This window comes from Rhinoderma darwinii, chromosome 4 (genome assembly GCF_050947455.1).
Source record: "Rhinoderma darwinii isolate aRhiDar2 chromosome 4, aRhiDar2.hap1, whole genome shotgun sequence".
NCBI lineage: Eukaryota > Metazoa > Chordata > Amphibia > Anura > Rhinodermatidae > Rhinoderma > Rhinoderma darwinii.
The window spans coordinates 24,584,444-24,605,812 of record NC_134690.1 but is presented as its reverse complement, the minus strand read 5'-3'; the positions used below and the strand labels follow the sequence as shown (position 1 = coordinate 24,605,812).

At 41.3% G+C, this 21,369-nt stretch overlaps 1 protein-coding gene across 2 annotated transcripts in view; it reads right to left on the bottom strand.

Annotated features, from left to right (window-relative positions):
• LOC142759071 (cytochrome P450 2C14-like) overlaps positions 1-21,369 on the bottom strand; it is a 97,654-nt gene that overhangs the window by 39,202 nt on the left and 37,083 nt on the right. For both annotated transcript variants that reach the window (XM_075860915.1, XM_075860916.1), the window contains exon 5: positions 17,787-17,947. In XM_075860915.1, coding sequence (XP_075717030.1) covers positions 17,787-17,947 — 161 coding nt within the window. The remainder of the gene's footprint in view (positions 1-17,786; positions 17,948-21,369) is intronic.

Here is a 21,369-nt window from a genome sequence, read left to right as displayed (position 1 = left end):
ACAGCTTACATATGCCACCACATTATAAACTGAAATACCAGCAAAACCCCAAACAGAACTCCTACCAAGCAAAACCTGCGCTCCAAAAGCCGAATGGCACTCCCTCCCTTCTGAGCTCTGCCGTGGGTCCAAACAGCAGTTTATTACCACATATGGGGTATTGCCATAATTGTGAGAAACAGCTTTACAAGTTTTGGGGTGCGTTTTATTCTTTATTGCTTGTAAAAATTATTTTTTTTTATATTTTTTCAGAAAAAAAAAGTAAAATTTTAATTTTCACAGACATATTCCAATAAATATAGAAAAAGACATGTCGGGTCAAGATGCTAACTATACCCCTAGATAAATTCCTTGAGGTGTGTCGTTTCCAAAACCACTTTTTGGGATTTCCACTGTTTTGGCATCACAAGACCTCTTCAAACCTGACATGGTGCCTAAAATATATTCTAAAAGGGAGACCCCAAAATCCTCTAGGTGCTCCTTTGCTTTTGAGGCCAGTGCTTCAGTCCATTATCACACTAGAGCCACATTTGGGATATTTATAAAAACTGCAGAATCTGGGAAATAAATATTGAGTTCCATTTATCTGGTAAAACCTTCTGTGTTACAGAAAAAAATGTATTACAAATGAATTTCGGCAAAAAGAAATTACATTTGTCAATTTCACCTCTACTTTGCTTTATTTCCTGTGAAACGCTAAAGGGTTAATAAACTTTCTGAATGCGGTTTTGAATACTTTGCGGGGTGCCGTTTTTAAAATGGGGTGATTTATGGGGTTTATCTAGTACATAAGGCCCTAAAAGCCACTTCAGAGCTGAACTGGTCCCTGACAAAATAGCCTTTTGAAATTTTTTTGAAAATGTGATAAATTGCTGCTAAAGTTCTAAGCCTTGTAACATCCTAGAAAAACAAAATGTTCAAAAAACAATGCAAATATAAAGTAGACATATGGGGGATGTTAATTAGCAACAATTTTGTGTGGTATTACTATCTGTTTTACAAGTAGATTACATTTAAATTTAGAAAAATTATAATTTTTGCACATTTTCTTTACATTTTGGTGTTATTCACAAATAAGCTATGAATTTATTGACCAAATTTTTCCACTAACAAAGTACAATATGTCACGAGAAAGCTCTGAATCGCTTGGATAGGCAAAATCATTCCAGAGTGATTACCACATAAAATGACACGTGTCAGATTTGATAAAATGGGGCTGGTCATTGAGGCATCGATGACCCTTGGTTCTGAAAGGGTTAATATCCGTACTACATCGCGGTGACAGTGGAGGATACACGTGTCCATCCTCTCCCCCCCCCCCAACCTCCCCCTTCTTTATGATTTATTTAGTGTGTTTTATGTCCTATGACTTTTGACACTTTTTCAATTTGTCTTGGGGCAAAATCTCTGATCCTGTCATCGCTTTATCAAGGACCATTTAATGTATATTATACAATATGTACACTATACAATATGTACAATAACGGTATAAGCATTCAGAGATGCTATGGTCATGGGACATCTTGTTGATTCTTTGTAACGTTTGCAAAAATAAAAAATACATATATTAAAAAAAAAAAAAAAAAAAAAAAGGTTCCTCCTGGACTATAAGAGGGATGGCCTACTGCCGATTAACACCTGCCGATCAACACCATGACAAGTGTCCTGTTCACTTAAATAGAAGGAGCAACAGTGTCCGGCCCAACCATTCATAAGAGGGAAATATTGAAATATAATAAAATTATTATTATTACTATGCCTTCATAATGAAATATACTGCATATTTAAGGCATTGTGCAGTCTATCGTACAGACTGAAGTCAGTCAGTGCCATTATTTTTTATTGATTTTTTCTCTATCTGTCCAGTATATATTTTTTTAAGATTACCTTGCATTTATATGAACATAAAAATAACAAAGTTAAGGGAATGCCTCATGTATTTGATTTTAGTTTCATTAATTGGATATACCTTCATACAACCTGCTAATATTGTGCTGCCAAAACAGAACGGACCAATCGAGGAATTACCTCCAAAAAACCTCAGGACGTGTTCTGTGGTATCTGTTTAGGTAGGTGAAACATGTCACATCCACATGAATGTCAGGACTTGTCTTCTTCCCATAATGCCTCCTGGGGCCATCTCTTTCCCAGGTAAGTGACACACACGTACCCAGCCATCCACAAGATGTAAAAGAAAACGTGATTCATAAGACCAGGCACATTCTTGCATTGCTCCATGGTTCAGTTCTGATGCTCAAGTGCTCATTGTAGGCGTTTTCGGCGGTGGACAGGTCAATATGGCCACATTGTGCTGTCTGCAACTATGCTGCTCAATATATAGGCTAGCTCCAATGCTCTGCATGTTTTGCCACTTTTCTATCATAACCAGCAGTAACAATTTCAAGAAATTGTGCTACAGTAGCTCTTCTGTTGGATCGGACCAGACAGGCTAGCCTTAACTTCCCATCAATGAGCCTTAGGCACACATGATCCTGTTGCCGATTCACGGATTGTCCTTCCTTGGACCACTTCATACCGGGAACATCCCCACAAGACCTGCTGTTTTGCAGATATCCTGACAAAGTCTAGCCATTACAATTTAGCCAATGTCAAAGTCCTATATTCGTATTGTCTGTGCAAAATATTGCAGCATTGTCAAAATACCTTAAATACGTTGCACAGCCATTACGAACGTAATGGCGTGTGCAAGTACTAACAAAAATTAAATCAAGTGAGGCGCGGGACTGATGGTGGACGTGTGTCACTAGAGCTCCGCACCTCAACGGGAGTATTCAGCTATTTTTAGTCACTCCCCTTGATTGCCTTCCACCGGAATACCTCCTGCTTCTTCTCAGAGATCTTTTGATGGTGAAAGGGAACGCCGAAAAGTCCGGGATCGTGACCAGATCATCGGCTGCAGAAGGGGCGACTCCACTGCAGAGTGCACACGTGGAGCTGGCCATGATGGCGCCGGACCTGCCTCATTCTCCTCAGTTGCAGGCACCCTTACCGGCCCCGATACAAAGTTTGGGTGGAGGTACCCCTTGTTTTTAGAGCCCAAGCCCTGCCTCAGATCTGTTTGGGGATGAGGATTCCAATGTTTCCTCTGCAGAACCTCTGGCGCGAGGGTTTTCAATTACCCAGGCTGGGCAGGAGGGGTCTCCGCCATGATCCTTCCCGCAGCTGCAAGCGGACACTGACACTGGGGCATATTCGGGTGACAAAGTTCTTATTGCACACTTTTCACAACTCTTACAGCAAGAGGTGGAAAAAAAACGTGTTAAGATTACATCTGAACTTAAAGCTGATTTTCAAGTTCTGGGATCTAGAACGGAAGCAATGGAGGCTAAGATTGATAATACTGTGGCGACTGTTAATCATTACTCTGATTGCATTGATGACATATATTAACAGCTTGAGGAAGCCCACTCTAAGCTTGAAGACATGGAAAATAGATCCTGGCGGGAAAAATTCAGTATAAGAGGTCTGTCAGAGAATTTTCTGGATTTGGAAACTGCGGTACATGATCTTTTCACACAGCTCCTTCCTGATTTATCTGACCGATATTTTGACATTAAGTGCATAGGGCGCTTACTGTTCCCCGCACAGATGGTCTGCCCAGAGATGTGTTGGTGAAGCCTCACTATTATTCTGTGAAGGAAAAGGTCATGAAAGCTTCCATGTCCTCAGAACAGTTACGACTGCGTAGCTGCAACATTCATGTCTTTGCTGATTTGGCTCCTTGTACGATCCAGAGACATCGTTCATTAAAACCTCTCCTCCAAGTCCGGATTCGTCACGAGATTAGATATCGATGGGCCTTCCCTTTTCGTCTTACATTCTCATATCGGTCACAAAACTTTGCTTCTCTCCAAGAAGGAGAAGCCAATATGGAACGCTTGGGTCTTCTCTCGATAGATGGCACGCCGCCACTGAGGAAATCACCACCGCCTGCTTCCTCCTCTTCTACAGCAAGTCTTCAACCGCTCTGGAGCTCCAGATCTTCGGCCCGACCCTCAGCTTCTATTACCTGAACTTGCAAATCCTTGATGTCATCTGGATGTACTCCTCATAGGATCCTGTGATTGGAACTTTCTGCACGTATTAGTTCCCTTTGATGCTTACTATTAACGTTTGCTTTTATATTGCTTTTGCCTTTATTACTGTGGTGTTTGTTGATGTTGTCTTTCAGCTATATGAGGGCTGAGTTAGTGAGAGATGGCCCTTCTGTTGTGTGATGGACTGCCCATCTTGGGATCTTGAGAGACCAGACTGATATTTTATTGTCCTTGGGGTGGTGCTCTCTCAACATCCCTTATGGCCCTGTTTGGGCGTGACTTCGCATCTTGCTATATGTACCAAAATAACATCTGTTTATTGTCCTCTCTCTTTTACTTTTGCTTCTCTTCCATTTTTCCTGTCCCCTTCTTATGATGGTCGAGTGTCTTAGGTATCATGCTTTCTGAAAACATTTAGGTCATGGCTGACCCTCCGTTCTCCTTTAACATTGTCACTCACAATGTTCAAGGCCTCAATTCACCAACTAAACGGCGCAAAGCTTTCCAAACATATAAGTCCTTGCATTGTGATGTTGTGTTTTTACACTGCATTTTTCCACTAACTCTTGTCCTAAATTTATGCATAATCATTATCCTTTGTATTACCTAGCGGTTGCTGCAGAAAGGGGGAGGAGTGGGCATATTTTTCAGATGAAATCTTCCCTTCATACATCAAACTACAGTGGAAGATCCTGAGGACCGGTATTTTCTCGAGAATGGTACACTGCAGGACACTCAAGTCACTTTAATTTCTGTCACGATCTGTGGGTATGTGGACCCACTGAGCTGTACCGCTGTAGCGGTATAGCAGCTTGCTAAACAGGGTACAAAGTCCATATCTATAGTTCGGATAAAGGTACCTGTGGCAATTCAGACAGTAGCGATGGTTTAGGCTCGAATGGAACTCTGGCAGCAGGCAGACAACAAGTGCGATGAAACACAGCGGGTGTAGCAGGCGACCCAACACGACTCCAACTCTGCACAGCAAAGGAACACAGTAGCATGGGATACAGGATACAGGTAGCAGGAACGGGAACACTGGGAACTGGAGAATACTCAAGGGACCATTTGCAAATACTGATATGAGAAGGTACAAACAACGCTAAGGCAATGAAGGAAGGGGCAGGGCCCTTCTTATAGTCCAGGGTGATCTAGGAGCAATCAACCCAATCTCACACATGTGTGCACTCTGGCTCTTTAAGGCTGGACTGAGCGTGCGCACCCTAGTGGTCACTGCGGGACAGGACGGCAGCATGTGCTGGCATCTCTGGAGAGAAAGGCGTCAACAGGATGAGAAGAGTTGGTGGTCAGCGACCGCAGACGTTATAATTTCTTATTACACACCAAACGAGGGCCAAATAAGTTTTTCCAATGCCATGTTTAGACATTTACTTCCTCATCTCCTTGGTAAAGTGTTTTTGCGCAGAGATTCTAATGTAGCATTGGATCACCTCCTTGAAAAAATGATCACAGGTCCCACATCCCTTTGCAGCCCCCCCCCAGGTGTTGCAATTAGCTAAACTCTTACACTCCCGTGATTTGTTAGATGCCTGGAGATCTGCCAATCTCTCCATTAATTATTTATTACTTTTATTCCCATGCCCATTCATCTTACTCTCATATAGACCATCTATTCCTTCCATCTCAGCTCTTAACCCCTTCCCACTTTGGCCACTTTTGACCTTCCGGACATAATTTTTCAAATCTGACGTGTTTCACTTTACGTGGTAATAACTTCGGAATGCTTTCACCTATCCAAGCGATTCTGAGAATGTTTTCTCGTGACACATTGTACTTTATGTTACTGCCAAAATTTGCTGGATACATTCAGTATTTAATTGTGAAAAACAACAAAATTTTGTGAAAAATTGCAAAAATGTGCATTTTTCTAAATTTAAATGTATCTGCTTGTAAGACAGGCAGTTATACCACACAAAATTGGTTCTAAGTAACCTCCCCCATATGTCTACTTTAGATCTGCATCGTTTTTTGAATATCGTTTTGTTTTTCTAGGACGTTACAAGGCTTAGAGCTTTAGCTGAAATTTCTCACATTTTCAAGAAAATGTCAAAAGGCTATTTTTACCCTCCTGCAGTTCAGTTGTGAAGTGGCTTTGTGGGCTTTATATATTAGAAACTCAGAATAAGTCACCCCATTTTAAAAACTTTACCCCTCATAGAATTCAAAACAGCATCTAGAAAGTTTCTTAACCCTTTAGGCCTCATGCACACGACCGTAGTGTTTTTCTGGTCCGCAAATTCCAGGACCGTGTTCCGTGAAATGTCATCCGCAGTTCATCCGTATGTCCTCCGCAGTTCATCCGTATGTAATCCGCAAAATGCGGATGAAAAATAAAAAGCCTAGGTAAAACATGATGACGACAGAACTCATTCCCGGTCGTCGCCTAGCAACACTTCCGCAAATCCGCAAAACTGCGGATGACACACGGCGGTGTATCCGCAATTTCCACGGGCCCATTGACTTCTATTGGCATGTCCGCACCGCATTTGCGGCCCATAATAGGACATGTCCGTAGTTTCTGCGGCACGGATGTGCGGACATGCGGAGAGCCGTGAAAACACGGATAGTGTGTATGGGCCCATAGAAATGAATGGGTCCGCAATTTACCCGTGGATTTGCGGTTGAATTGCGGACGCAAAAACACGGTCGTGTGCATGAGGCCTTAGATGTTTCACAGGAATTAAAGCAAAGTAGAGGTGAAATTGACAAATTTCCTTTTCTTTTTTTTTACAGAAATTCATTTTTTATAAAAAAAAAAATTGTAACACAGAAGGTTTTACCAGATAAATGCAACTCGATATTTATTGTCCAGATTCTGCTGTTTTTAGAAATATCCCACATGTGGCCCTAGTGTGATAATGGACTGATACACCAGCCTCGGAAGCAAAGGAGCACCTAAGGGATTTTGGGGCCTCCTTTTTATTAGAAAATATTTTAGGCACCATGTCGGGTTTGAAGGGCTCTTGCGGTGCCATAACAGTGGAAATCCCCCAAAAGTGACCCTATTTAGGAAACTAGACCCCTTAAGGAGATTATCTAGGGGTATAGTGAGCATTTTGACTGCACAGGTTTATTGCAGAAATTATTAGAAGTAGGCCGTGAAAATTAAAATCTACATTCTTTCAAAAAAAAATATGGGTTTAGCTAAAGGAGAAAAAGCACTGCCACATTTGTAAAGCAATTTCTCCCGATTAAAACAACACTCCACATGTAGTCATAAACGGCTGTCTGGACACACGGCAGGGCTTAGAATGGAAATAGCGCCATTTGGCTTTTGGAGGTCAAATTTATCAGGAATGGCTTGCGGAGGCCATGTCACATTTGCAAAGCCCCCGAAGGGACAAAACAGTGGAAACCTCACACAAGAGACCCCATTTTGGAAACTACACCCTCTGAGAAATTAATCTACGGATGTAGTGAGCATTTTGACCCCACAGGGGTTTTATAGATTTTATTAGAATTGGGCAGTGAAAATAAAAAAATCCTTTTTCTTCAATAAGACGTAGCTTTAGCTCAAATTTTTTCATTTTCGCAATAAATAAAGGAAAAAAAGAACCACAACATTTTAAAGCAATTTCTCCAGAGCACGGCAATACCTGATATGTGGTCATAAACTGCTGTTTCGGCACACGGCAGGGCTCAGGCGGGAAGGAGCGCCATTTGGCTTTTGGAGTGCAGATTTTGCTGGATTGGTTTCTGGTTTCTATGTCGCATTTGCAAAGCCCCTGTGGGACTAAAACAGTGGAAAACCCCACAAGTGACCCCATTTTGGAAACTACACCCCTCAAGGTATTCACCTAGGGGTGTAGCGAGCATTTTAACCCCGCAGGTATTTTGCAGAAATTGGTGTGCACTCGATGTTGCAGAGTGAAAGTTGTATTTTTTCCATAGATATGCCAATATGTGGTGCCCAGCTTGTGCCACCATAACAAGACAGCTCTCTAATTATTATGCTGTGCTTCCCGGTTTTAGAAACACCCTACATGTGGCCCTAATCTTTTGCCAGGACTATCGACAGGGCTCAGGAGTGAAAGAGTACCATGCAAAATTGAGTAGCAATTTGGCAACTTACACAGTATTGGTTCACAATTGCAGAGGCTCTGATGTAAAATAATAAGAAACCACTAAGAAGTGACCCCATTTTGGAAACTACACCCCTCAAGGCATTTATTAAGGGGTGTAGGGAGCATTTTCACCCCACAGGTGTTTTCCATAAATGATTACACTGCTGATGGTGCAAAGTAAAAATTTATATTTTTCCCTAGATGTGACATTTCAGAGGGAAACACACACCACAAAAATTGTTAAAAGGGTTCTCCCAGGTACGGCGATGCCATATATGTGGAAGTAAACGGCTGTTTGGGCACTTTGTATGGCTCAGAAGGGAAGGAGTGCCATTTAGCTTTTGGAGCGTGGATTTTGCTTGGTAGTAGTTTTGTTTGGAGTTTTACGGGTATTTCAGTTTATAAATTGGCCGCATATTTCAGCTGGGCAGAGTACATCAGGGGCATAGTCTGGCGGTATAATAATGGGGTAAACAATAAAATAATCCATAAATATTTGTTACGCTGCGAAGCAATCCTTTCTGCACAGGCCGGTGTCGCACTGATAAATGGTGTCCTTATTTATCCCCCTTTTGGTCCACACTTTGCAGTTTGGGGAATTTTGCTGGGAAAGTGTTGTCCTGGTATAATACGGGCACCCTCGCTTCCAGCGGATATGTTTGAGTCCTCTCCTTCCCGGTTCCCTAATTTTAGAGCCATGATAAATCGCCTCTTGAAACAGAATAAATGTTCCCCTCGGGCTGCACAACTGGATATTTTTCTTTCCTGACTTAATGAAGCCTTAACTTATTTTATATTTTCATAGACGTAGTGGTATGGGGGCGTTTTTTTTGCGGGATGAGCTGTAATTATTATTGGTACCATTTTGGGGTACATGCGACTTTTTGATCACTTGTTATCCATTTTTTTGGGAGGCAAGGTGATAGAAAAACAGCAATTCTGGCATAGTTTTTTAGTTTTTTTTATACAGCGTTCACCATGCGTTATAAATTACATGTTACCTTCATTCTGCGGGTCAGCACAATTCCGGCGATACCGAATTTATAGAACTTTTTTAGGTTTTACAACTTTTTGCACAATAAAATTACTTTTGTAAAAATAATGACGCCAAGTTGTAAGAGCCATAACTTTGTAATTTTTTCAACGACGGAGCTGTATGATCACTTGTATTTTGCGAGACGAGCTACCATTTTTGGATACATGCGACTTTTTGATCACTTTTTATTTCAATTTTTGGAAGACAAAGGGACCAAAAAAAAAAAAGCAATTCTGGTATTATTTTCTAGGTTGTTTTTTTTACGGCGTTTATTGCGAGGGACAAATAACATAATATTTTAATAGTTCAGGTTGTTACGGTCGCAGCGATACCAAATATGTATGGTTTTATAAAAAAATTTCAATAATAAATGACTTGATAAGGGAAATAGGGTGATCGTGTTTTATGTTATTACTTTAAACTTTTATTTTATTTTTTACAACTTTTATTTTAACTTTTTTTTTTTACACTTTTCTTTAGTCCCACTAGGGGACTTGAAGGTCCAACTGTTTGATTGATGTTCTAATACATTGCAATGTATTAGGACTGTTAGTTAATCAGGCTCCGGCTCCGGTCGGGGCCTAATCAGCTTCCGTAATGGCAGACAGGAGGCCATTGTTAGGCCTCCTGTTGCCATAGTAGCAGTCGCCAGCCGTGCCATCACATGGCAGGCCGCCGATTTGCTACAAACCACTTTGATGCAGCGATCGCATTGGATTACTGCATCAAAGGGGTTAAATGGCAAGAATTGGAGCTAGCTCTGGTTCCTGCCGATACATCGGGCTGTCCTCTGTAACATACAGCGGACACTCACTGCTAATGACACCGGCTCAGCTTCTGAGCCGGGAGCTGAGCCGGCGCCATCTTGCCGATGGTACCGGAAGCCTTTTAGGCCCCGCCGCCAAGCGGGGCATAGGAGGCTTCCGTTGCTGGCAGACCAGGAGGTACGTATTAGCCACCGGCAACCCAGCGATCACGTTGCTGAGGTGCCGGTGGCTAAAAACTCCTCACATGCTGCGATCTCTATTGAGCGCAGCATCTGAGTGGATAATCGGCTGGATCTGACGCAAGCTCCGGTCCTGGCCGATATCTCTGGGTGCCAGCTGTATGTATATAACATACAGCTGTCACCCGGCGGTGATGGTGCAGGCTCAGCTCCTGACCCCGCACTATCACCGCAACGTAATGGTACTGTGCTTTGCGGGAAGCCCTGCCCGACAGCGTCGTGTATATATACGGTGGATGTCAGGAAGGGGTTAAATAGTCTACCACCTGCCAAAATACATCCCATTTCGTGGTCAGATCATGACAAGGTATCATTTACATTGGATTGCTTCTGGCTTAAACCTAGGTCTAGCTCATGGCGTTTGAATGAGTCCCTTCTGACAAACCCCCAATATTTTCTAAGAAATCACAACGGAACTTGAACAGTATTTCCAACTTAACTGTGCGACTGACACTTCCCCAGCAATCAACTGGGAGGCCTACAAAGCTAGCCTTAGAGGGAAACTCATTCAGATTGCCTCACGTCTAAAAAGAACTAGAGACCAAGCTCTTACAGATAAGGAAGCGACCTATTTAGCTTTAGTTAGACAACAGAAGGTGGATACCAGCCTTGATTTGCCCATACTGAACTTAACTTATGCCTTACGACTATCGCAGAACGTCACATTCGGTGGACGCAATACAGATTTTTTGCCCAAAGTGACAAACTCGGCACCCTTTTAGCTCGGAAACTTGCTCGATTTTCTCGTAACTTTATGGTCCCTAAAGTAAGGCTAGCGAATGGTAATCTCACGCAGCACCCTAAAGAAGTTCTCAATAGTTTATTTTAATTCTATTCCTCCCTGTATAAATCCCCCCCCAGATAGATGAAGTGAAAGTTGACACATTATTTAAGGAAATCTCCTTGCCTGTATTAACAGACCCTCACAGAGATAATAGGCCGCTATATCGACTCAGGAAGTTCTGGCTGCGATTAAATCCCTCAAGCCAGCTAAATCCCCAGGACCAGATGTGTTCTCAAATCTCTACTATAAAAAATTTGCGGCTGTTTTGGCCCCTCACTTAGTCATCCTCTTTAACGCTTTAAGGGACGGTAGTCTTCCTGGACTTGAAGCCCTTAGGGCGTACATTTCAGTGATCTCAAAACCAGGTAAAGACCCCTCTTCTTCTCAAAATTATAGGCCAATATCATTAATTAATGTTGACATGAAGATCCTGACTAAAATCTTGGCCACGAGACTCAATGCCTTTCTAGAACAATACACTCCCCCTGATCAGGTGGGTTTTGTTCCAAACAGACAAGCGGCTGATCAGACTAGAGGGATCATTGATCTTATATCCCTTGTTCATTCACTCTGGGATGGAACGCGGAAGACGGGACACTATGCCTGTCACTGGATCAGCATAAGGCTTTTGATTCCCTGACTTGGGACTATTTATTTTTTGTCCTGAGGCGTTTGGGGTTTGGAGATAAATTTATTACACTTTTGAGAAGTCTATATTATGCTCCATCTGCCCAGGTAATAATCAAGGGATTCTTCTTAGATCGTATATCCATAGCCCGGGGGACGAGACAGGGGTGCCCTCTATCCCCTATCCTTTTAGTATTGGCAATTGAGCCCCTGGCCCACCTGATCAGGATGAATAACGATATCAAATTACTTGAAGTGAGGGGTCAGACTCATAAGTGTGCATTTCATGCGGACAACATCTTACTGATTTTGTCGTCCCCCTTATGTCTCTGCTGAATCTCTATCACGTTTTTCCCCAAGTCTCGGGGTTAAAAGTCAACCATGATAAGTCTGAGGTTTTGAACATCAGCATTCCACATTCCATGGCCAAGTTGATACAATTGAACTTTGAGCTGAGATGGAGGGAAGACAAAATCACATATCTGGGGGTTCACCTTACTCCTTGCTATTCCACCATGTTTCGCACAAATGTCCTCCCTCTCAAACAAAAAAGTAAAACAGACCTGTTACACTGGGCTTCAATGCCTCTTTCCTGGTTCATCAGGATCGCAGCTGTTAAAATGACTGTTCATCCCAGAATCTTATACTTCTTCCGCGCTTTACCAAGAGATGTCCCTGCCCCCTATTTAACCCCTTGCGTACCTTCGACGTACTATTACGGTGCAGGAATAAACTGTCACTATGTGAAATCACATAGTGACAGAACAGCGGCGGCAGCTGTCATTGACAGCTAACCGTCTCTGCTACCGGCCTGGGGACCAATTAGCAGTCCCCAATGCCGGCGATTGATGTGATTGGTCAGTCTCTGAAGACTGACCAATCACAGCCGTCTGTGACGTCGTCTGCAGGAGAAAGCTCCTGTCACTTTCTCTGATCTCCTCACTTCTGTGAGATACGTGAGGAGATCAGAGAAAGCCGTGTAAAAAAAAAAAAACACTATTTTTATTAACCCCTTCCCGAAAATGGGCGTATTGTAACGCGCTGAGGATGAAGCGGGCACAGGAGCTGTGCTCGCTCCATCTTCATCGGATGTCGGCTGTAATATACAGCCGACATCCCACTGCAACTACAGCGATCACAGTCCTCTCCGATCGCTGTAGTTTAACCCCTTAAATGCCGCTGTCAATAGCGACAGCTGCATTTAAGTGATTGATACAGAGGGAGGGGGCTCTCTCTGCACCCCATTGCCCCCCCCCACGAAAAATCGCGGGGTTCTGATGGTTGCAATGGCAACCAGGAAGCCTAGCAACGGCTTCCTGGTTGCCAGGTACGGGAGCCTATTAGGTCCTGCCCAAGGCAGGATGTAATAGGCTCAACTGTCAGTTGTAAAGTGACAGTTACAATACACTGCACTACATCAGTACATACAGAAGTAGTGCAGTGTATTGTACAGGGGATCAGAAGATCAGATCTTCCAGTCCCCTAGTATGTGTAAAATAAAAAGTGAAAAAAAAGTTTTAGATAAATAAATAAATACAAGTTTTACGTAATAAAAACAATAATCGCCTTGTTTCCCTGATCAAGCCCTTTATAATTAGAAAAAAAATGAAAAAAAAGACAAAAACTAGACATAATAGGTATCGCCGCGTTCGTATCGGCCGGACCTAAAAAAATATCATATTATTTATCCCGCACGGTGAACACCGTAAAAACAATAACAAAAAAAACAATGGCAGAATTTCCTTTTTTGGTCACGTTGTTTCCAAAAAAATGGAATAAAAAGTGATCAAAAAGTCGCGCGTAGCCAAACATGGTACCAATAAAAACGACAGTGTGTCACGCAAAAAATGTATGTACTCCGCCCAGCTTACATATGCCCCCACATTATAAACTGAAACACCAGTAAAACACTAAACAAAACTACTACCAAGCAAAATCTGCGCTCCAAAAGCCAAATGGCGCTCCTTCTGGGCCTGGCAGTGTGCCCAAACAGAGGTTTATGACCACATATGGGGTATTACCGTACTCTGGAGAACCGCTTAACAATTTATGGGGCGTATGTCTCCAGTGGTACAAGCTGGGCACAACACATTGGGCACTGAAATAGCATATATGTGGAAAATGTCAATTTTCAATCTGCAACATCCACTGTGCACTAATTTCTGAAAAACCTTTGGGGGTCAAAATGCTCACTACACTTCTAGATGAATTCCTTGAGGGGTGTAGTTTCCTAAATGGGGTCACTTTACGGGAGTTTTCACTATACTGGTACCTCAGCGCAATGCAACATGGCGTCAAAAACAAATTTTGTAAAATCTCCACTCCAAAAACGAAATTGCACTTTTTCCGTATGTCCAAATAGCCGTTTACAACCACATATGGGGTATATCCGTAATCAGGAGAAATTGTGTAACACATTTTGGGGTGTCTTTTCTCCTGTATTCCTTGTGGAAATGAAAAATTCTGAGCTAAAGCTACAGGTTATTGGAAAAAAAAAATGTTTTCATTTTCACGGACCAATTCTAATAAAATCTATAAAACACCTGAGGGCTCAAAATGATCACTACACCTCTAATTTAATTCTTTCAGGGGTATAGTCTCCAAATTGGGATCACATCTGGGGAATTTCTACTGTACTGGTACTTCAGGGACTCTGCAAATGCGACATGGCCCCCAGAAACCAATTCAGCAAAATCTGAGCTGCAAAATCCAAATGGTGCTCCGTCCCTTCTGAGCCCTGCCATGGGTCCAAACAGCAGTTTATTACCACATAATGGGGTATTTCCGTAATCAGGAGAAATTGCTTTACAAATGTTGAGGTGCTTTTTCTCCTTTATTCCTTATAATAATTAGAAAATTCTGTGTTTTTTCCAAAAAAAAGTCTCTTTTCATCTTCACAGACTAATTCCAATAAATTCAGCAGAAAACCTGTGGGGTCAAAATGATAACTATACCACTAGAAAAATTCCTTGAGGGGTATAGTTTCCAAAATGGGGTCACTTTTGGGGGGATTCCACGGTTTAGGTCCCTCCAGTGTGTTGCAAACCTGACACGGCACTGAAAACTATTCCAGTAAAATCAGAGCTCCAAAATCCAAATGGGGGTCCTTCCCTTCTGAGCCTTGCTGTGGGTCCAAACAGCAGTTTATTACCACATATGGGGTATTTCCGTAATCGCGAGAAATTGCTTTACAAATGTTGGGGTGCTTTCTCTCCTTTATTTCTTGCAAAAATAAGAAATTTTTACGTTTTTCCAGAAAAAAAGTAGATTTTCATTTTCACAGACTAACTCCAGAAAATATAGCAAAATACCTGTGGGGTCAAAATGCTAACTATACCCCTAGATAAATTCCCTGAGGGGTGTAGTTTAAAAAATGGGGGTCACTTTTGGGTGTTTCCACTGTTTTGGCACCACAAGACCTCTTCAAACCTGACATGGTGCCTAAAATATATTCTGAAAAAAAGGAGGCCCCAAAATCCAAGAGGTGCTCCTTTGCTACTGAGGCCTGTGTTTCAGTCCATTAGCGCACTAGGGCCACGTGTGGGATATTTCTAAAAACTGCAGAATCTGGGCAATAAATATTGAGTTGCGTTTCTCAGGTAAAACCTTCTGTGGTACAGAAGAAAATGTATTACATATGAATTTTGTAAAAAAAAAATGAAATTTGAAAATTTCAGCTCTACTTTCCTTCAATTCCTGTAAAACGCCTAAAGGGTTGAAACACTTTCTGAATGCTGTTTTGGATACTTTGAGGGGTGCAGTTTTCAAAATGGGGTGTTTTATGGGGGTTTCTAATATATAGGGCACTCAAAACCACTTCAGAACTGAACTCGTCCCTGAAAAAAATCGCTTTTTGAAATTTTCTTAAAAATATGAGAAATTGCTGCTAAAGTTCTAAGCCTTGTGAGGTCATAGAAAAATAAAAGGATGTTCAAAAAACGATGCAATCATAAAGTAGACATATGGGAGATGTTAATTGGTAACTATTTTGTGTGGTATTACTATCTGTTTTACAAGCAGATGCATTTAAAATTGGAAAAATCATAATTTCTTCATCTTTTCGCTAAATGTTGGTGTTTTTCACAAATAAGCAATGAATTTATCGACCAAATTTTTCCACTAAACTAAAGTACAATATGTCACGAGAAAACAATCTCAGAATCAATTGGATAGGTAAAAGCATTCCGGAGTTATTACCACATAAAGTGATACATGTCAGATTTGAAAAAATGGGTCTGGTCCTCAAGGCCAAAATGAGCTGGGTACTTTAAAAGACCTTCAAAGGCTTATATTGTTCTTCGTTTGGGGTCCAAACGATATGGAGTCACACAAAGTACTCTATATGCTACTAATGTATAGGGGGTTTGGGTTTTCCCCCATTTGTCGGTTATGATTCGATTTACGGGGACTGCCCCCGACTGTTATTTGCATTGTCTGATGTACAGTTTACCTTTTATTGTAAACTTTTAATAAAATTATTGAAATCCAAAAATGAAAATCAATATAAATAATAAAGCACCATTGTACAAGCGCCGCGGCACATTCAAACAGCTGACCGGCGGGGGTGCCGAGTCGGACCCCCACCGATCTAATATTGATGGCCTATCCCAAAGATAGGCCATCAATTTTAAAATCCTGGATAACCCTTTAATCATATGACTGATTAATGTAAGTATTAATGTGGAACGGAAATTATGTGTTTTTTTTATATTGTAGATATTTATTTCTTAAAACTTCTTTAGGGGGCCATATTAGAGACGCATACTTCCTTTCTGTATAGTTTGACTAGGCAGTGCAGCACGGTGGGTGCAGGACAACTCCAATGAATGAAAGTTAACTCCTTAGTGACCAAGCAATTTTTTTATTTTTTCCATTGTCGCATTTAAAGAGCTAGAACTTTTTAATTTTTCCATCGACATAGCTGCACTTGTTTATGCGGGATTAGTTGTATTTTATAATGGCACCATTTTGGGGTACATATAGAATAGAAAAAAAAACAGCAATTCTGCCAATGTTCTATGCGTTTAAAATTCATGCCGTTTACCGTGCGGCGTAAGAAACAGGTTACCTTTATTCTATGGGTCGGTACGATTACAGGGATACCACAGATGTAGAGGTTTTTAAGGTTTTACTACTTTTCCACAATAAAAACACTTTTGAACTGAAATGATTTGTTTTTGCATTGTTACTTTCCAAGAGCCGTAACTTTTATATTTTTCCGTCAATTCAGTTATACGTGGGCTTGTTTTTGCGGGACAAGATGTTTTCATTGGTACATGGGACTTATTGATTAACTTTTATTGGTACTTTTTTCGGGGGAAATGAAAAAAAATGGCAATTCTGACATCGTTTTTTGCGTTGTTTTTTTTATCACAGCATTCACTTTGTGATTTAAATTACATTTTAACTTTATTGTTTTGGTCATTACGGTCTTGGCGATACCATATATATGTGTAGTTTTATTTCTTGTTTACACTTTTACTAAATAAAACCATTTTTTGGAAAAAATTTGTTTTCTTGTGTTTTTTTTTTTTTTTTACTGTGCATCTTTATTTATAACTTTTATTTCATATTTATTACTTATTATTTTAGTCCCACTAGGGGACTTCACTATGCAATTTTTTTTTTATCGCTGCTATAATGCTTTGGTGTACTTAGTATATTATAAAACGGACAGGCAATCTATGAGGACGTGGCCCTGGCACGGCCTAATACGCATATAGCCAGGGCAGGAATGGGTCCTATGTTAGGCCCCCGGCTGCCAAGACACCCTATCGGTTGGAGCAGGAGCCTGGCTGTCAGACAGCCGACCACCGGCTCCAGCCTGCACGGGTCTACCGTGGAGGACTTAGACTAGGCTGCCATGAAAAGGTGGCGGCCTAGCCTAAGGCCCCTTAGTGACTGCTGTGAAAAGGCGTATTGGTGGTCACTAAGGGGTTAATTGACAGACAAATGTCATGAGACTAATACAGTCTCCAGGAAATTACAAAGTACAGCTCCTCCAAGGAGACCACAGAGCGACAGGGGAGCTGTGCTGGTCGTATAGAGCTGTTACTGTATATGGCCTAGTATTATGTAAAGCATGAAAATCATCGATGAGTTATAACTTTCATGTTTATTGTGAAGCAATTCTCCCAATTGAGACGATTAATAAAACAAAAATTAATAAAATAATACAATTGTGACTTACCCTGATCCATGGGCTTCCCAGAAGTCTGACATTTTCATTAATTAGACCCATAAGTCTCAGTATGGTCGGATCCTCATAATCAAATCTATTACTGAGCAGTATGGAGACAATGATATTGGCAGCAGCCGCATTAATACAGGTCAAATTATCAAAGGGCTTCCCTGAAAAAATTAAAAATATAAGTTTTCGTTAATAAAAAAACAAACCATATTTCTATACATTTTTTTTGAATGTTGTGTGTAACCAAAAATGACAAAAAGTAAAAATAAATCTGAATTGTTAAGTTTATATTCACTGCTTTTTCTTCAAATCTCAATAAGGCAGAGAAGTATTTTGAAACTTCTGGGCACCAATGCAAAGTCTGTAACAGGGGTTCCACTTACTACTGTACTATTTATCATACTGGTGTCTTCCTATGTGGCAAACCCTCGGGCACCAGGGCCCAGGTGCGACAGCCAACTCTGCACCCCTAAGCTCTGCCCCTGCAATAAGGTCTCCATAAAAGTAAACTGAAACAAACTTTGTCACATACCTCACCAATTCTCGCCCCATCCTTCACCACCGGTCTCCGTGGGGAGGAAAACAGTTGATAATTGGTCCGGTATGTATACTACAAATATTATGTTTTACTTTTAGGCCTATAGAGAGAGATCTTGTTGATTGCTGGCAAACCTCTTTAATTTGCATTTCTTTTTACTGTACACCATATAATGTTACACGGGCTCAGAAATATTCCCATCCTCGCACTCAGAAACAGTTGGTATGTTAAATGGTTTATCTCATGAAGAAAACCCCTTTCCATATACCTTAGTGGTACAAATAGATATTATTAAGGGGGTCCCTTAACCAGAATGGGCTGTGGTGGACCCGAGCTTAGCTGTCATCTGAACGATCAGCATGTAATACTTCATACGGCCACTGCAGGGGAAATATCAAATCGGCTGCGACTTCCCACAGCAAAATCAGCTGTTTATCGGAGGTGCCGGGAGCCAGAACTGTGGCGATCAGCTGATCATAGTCTATTAAATCTCAAATATAAGGGAGGGGGGAGAAGGAGGAAAAATTGTGTGACTAATAAAGAGTTATGACAAATAAAATATTTTTTTTTTATTAATGAACTTGATTAAAAATCCAATGTTATGTAACCAAAAAGTGCAAATTGACCTATTAGTCCGTAGTGCAGAAATAGGGGACAAGTAGATCAAGAGCCTGTTCCGTGAGGAAACCAATACTGCTGGTGAGCAACGTCAAGGTGCCCTAGTCCCTTATTCACTGTGCAGAGATCTGGACGCTATCTATTCAACTCCTATCTATTAGACTGCACAGGTACTAAATTAGAGATGTAACCCTGTTTGTGCTAATATATTTACTGTATCTAGAAATCGATGTTCCGATACTGGCAATATATAAAGTATAATATTAACGTGCAACTGGTGCCTGCTATGCAGCCAATTCTCTTCACCGGGCTGTATATCAAAAGTGGAGGGGCCCCACTTGGTAGTGGGATGCATTGTATGCAGCAGTGTCGTCCGTGTTCGGACAGACATGGAAACAGACAGGTAAGGAACCTCGCGACATATTCCAACGAGCTCACCGCTCACATTGCGGTGAGAGAGTGGTGAATGTGTGATGTAGTAAATACAGAGGATAGGAAACAGAGTGGTGAGTATTCTGGATGCCGTCAACCATGCTCCACGGAACCAGGGTCTGCGGTGATCTTGGAGAATGGCGAGTGCATTCGCCAGCGAGTTTAAATAACTCACATACACGGCTGTAAGATAAAGTTGCTGTAAATGATATGAGCACCATTCGTGTTACTTGGAGACAATAGGGGTTAAACTAGGCCCCTGGAATAAGCCGGAAATGCCGGCGAAACATGTGTCAGGTGTTTGGTAAAATTTTTAATCTTTCCAATGTATACCTCTCGGAGTCTGGTTTAACCCCTATAGTCTCCAGGTAACACGAATGGTGCTCATACCATTTACAGCAACTTTATCTTACAGCCGTGTATGTGAGTTATTTAAACTCACTTGCGAATGCACTCACCGTTCTCCACGATCTTTATATATTACCAGTATCGAAACAGCGATTTCTAGATACAGTGAATATATTAGCACAAACAGAGTTACATCTCTAATTTAATACATGTGCAGTCTAATTAATAGATAGGAGTTGAATAGATAGAGTCCAGATCTCTGCACAGTGAATAAGGGACTAGGGCACCTTTACGTTGCTCACAAGCAGTATTGGTTTCCTCACGGAACAGGCTCTTGATCTACTCGGACCTATTAGTCTGTAGTGCAGAAATAGGGGACATCTGCACTTTTCGGTTACATAACCTTGGATTTTTAATCAAGTTCATTAATAAAAATGTTTTCTTTTATTTGTCATAACTCTTTTAGTCACACAATTTTTCCTCCTTCTCCCCCCTCCCTTATATTTGATATCAATTGGTGGTGTACACCCAGTGTGGCTTTATCTACTATTATATATTACTCGGAGGGCAATTGCCCACTTTATCTGTAGTCTATTAAATCTGAAAGGGGTCATCTCTGATGAGACAATCGCTATAATGACCCAGAAATTCTAACCCTCAGTACTGCCTGCTGATTCTGCCTTGTGCCCTTTGACTACTTGTTCAGATAACCTGACTCGTCTGATTCTAAAATAGTTTTATAACCTGCCCGGTTTACCCACCAAGATAGTCTCTCCTGATGTATTCACCGCCCAGCACTCTGCTCCATCTTAGACCAGTTACCTATAGAAGACTAATTGAAGGGCAGCTCAATCTCAGTGATGGAGTTTAGGGTGAATATTCTGCTTTCATCTTCATCATCGTCTAGCCAGAGCTAAGAGACTTCTGCTTCACTACTGCTGGACTGACCTGCCATAGATGTTTCTATGAACCGGCCCTCGCATCGCTGACTGATTACTATACAAGGGGAAGGCACTCCTACACTGAAGCAAGAACCCCAACATAACAGCCCACATGACAGTCCACATATATGTAGGAGAACAATGAAAATTTCCTCCTATTAAAAATTCAACTAATTTCAAAAGACAAAATTTGGAAGAAAACGGTTATAATAGATGTAAAAATGTAATCACTTATTTTCATGTGATTGTAACATCTGGGGACTGAATCCTCAAAATAAAAGATGATGTAGAATGGCCTAAAAATGCCTTTTGTGACCACCATGGGCTTATAAATATATTTGCTACATATATATATGGCATACTGCACCTTTTAAGTGATATTGTCCCGCTGTTATGTGCGATTGTTGTTGTTGTTGTTGTCATTGTTATTCTTATTCCCTCCACTAGGACAAAGATGGGAGAACATATTCTGCATTAGGGAAAAGCGTGTCTATCTGACACTTTGCATCTATTGTAGTTCTCGTTTTTTTAACATTTATTTGAGGTAGCACAAGGTGCTTGGCTTGTTCACACTTCTAAATATACGGTATCGGGATGTACGGCTCGGATGCCATTTTGGGCAGCATTGGTGGCTCATTTACCGGGTGATGACACACATGCATACATTGGTACGCCATGCCAGGGGGTGGCGCAGGGACTATAAAAA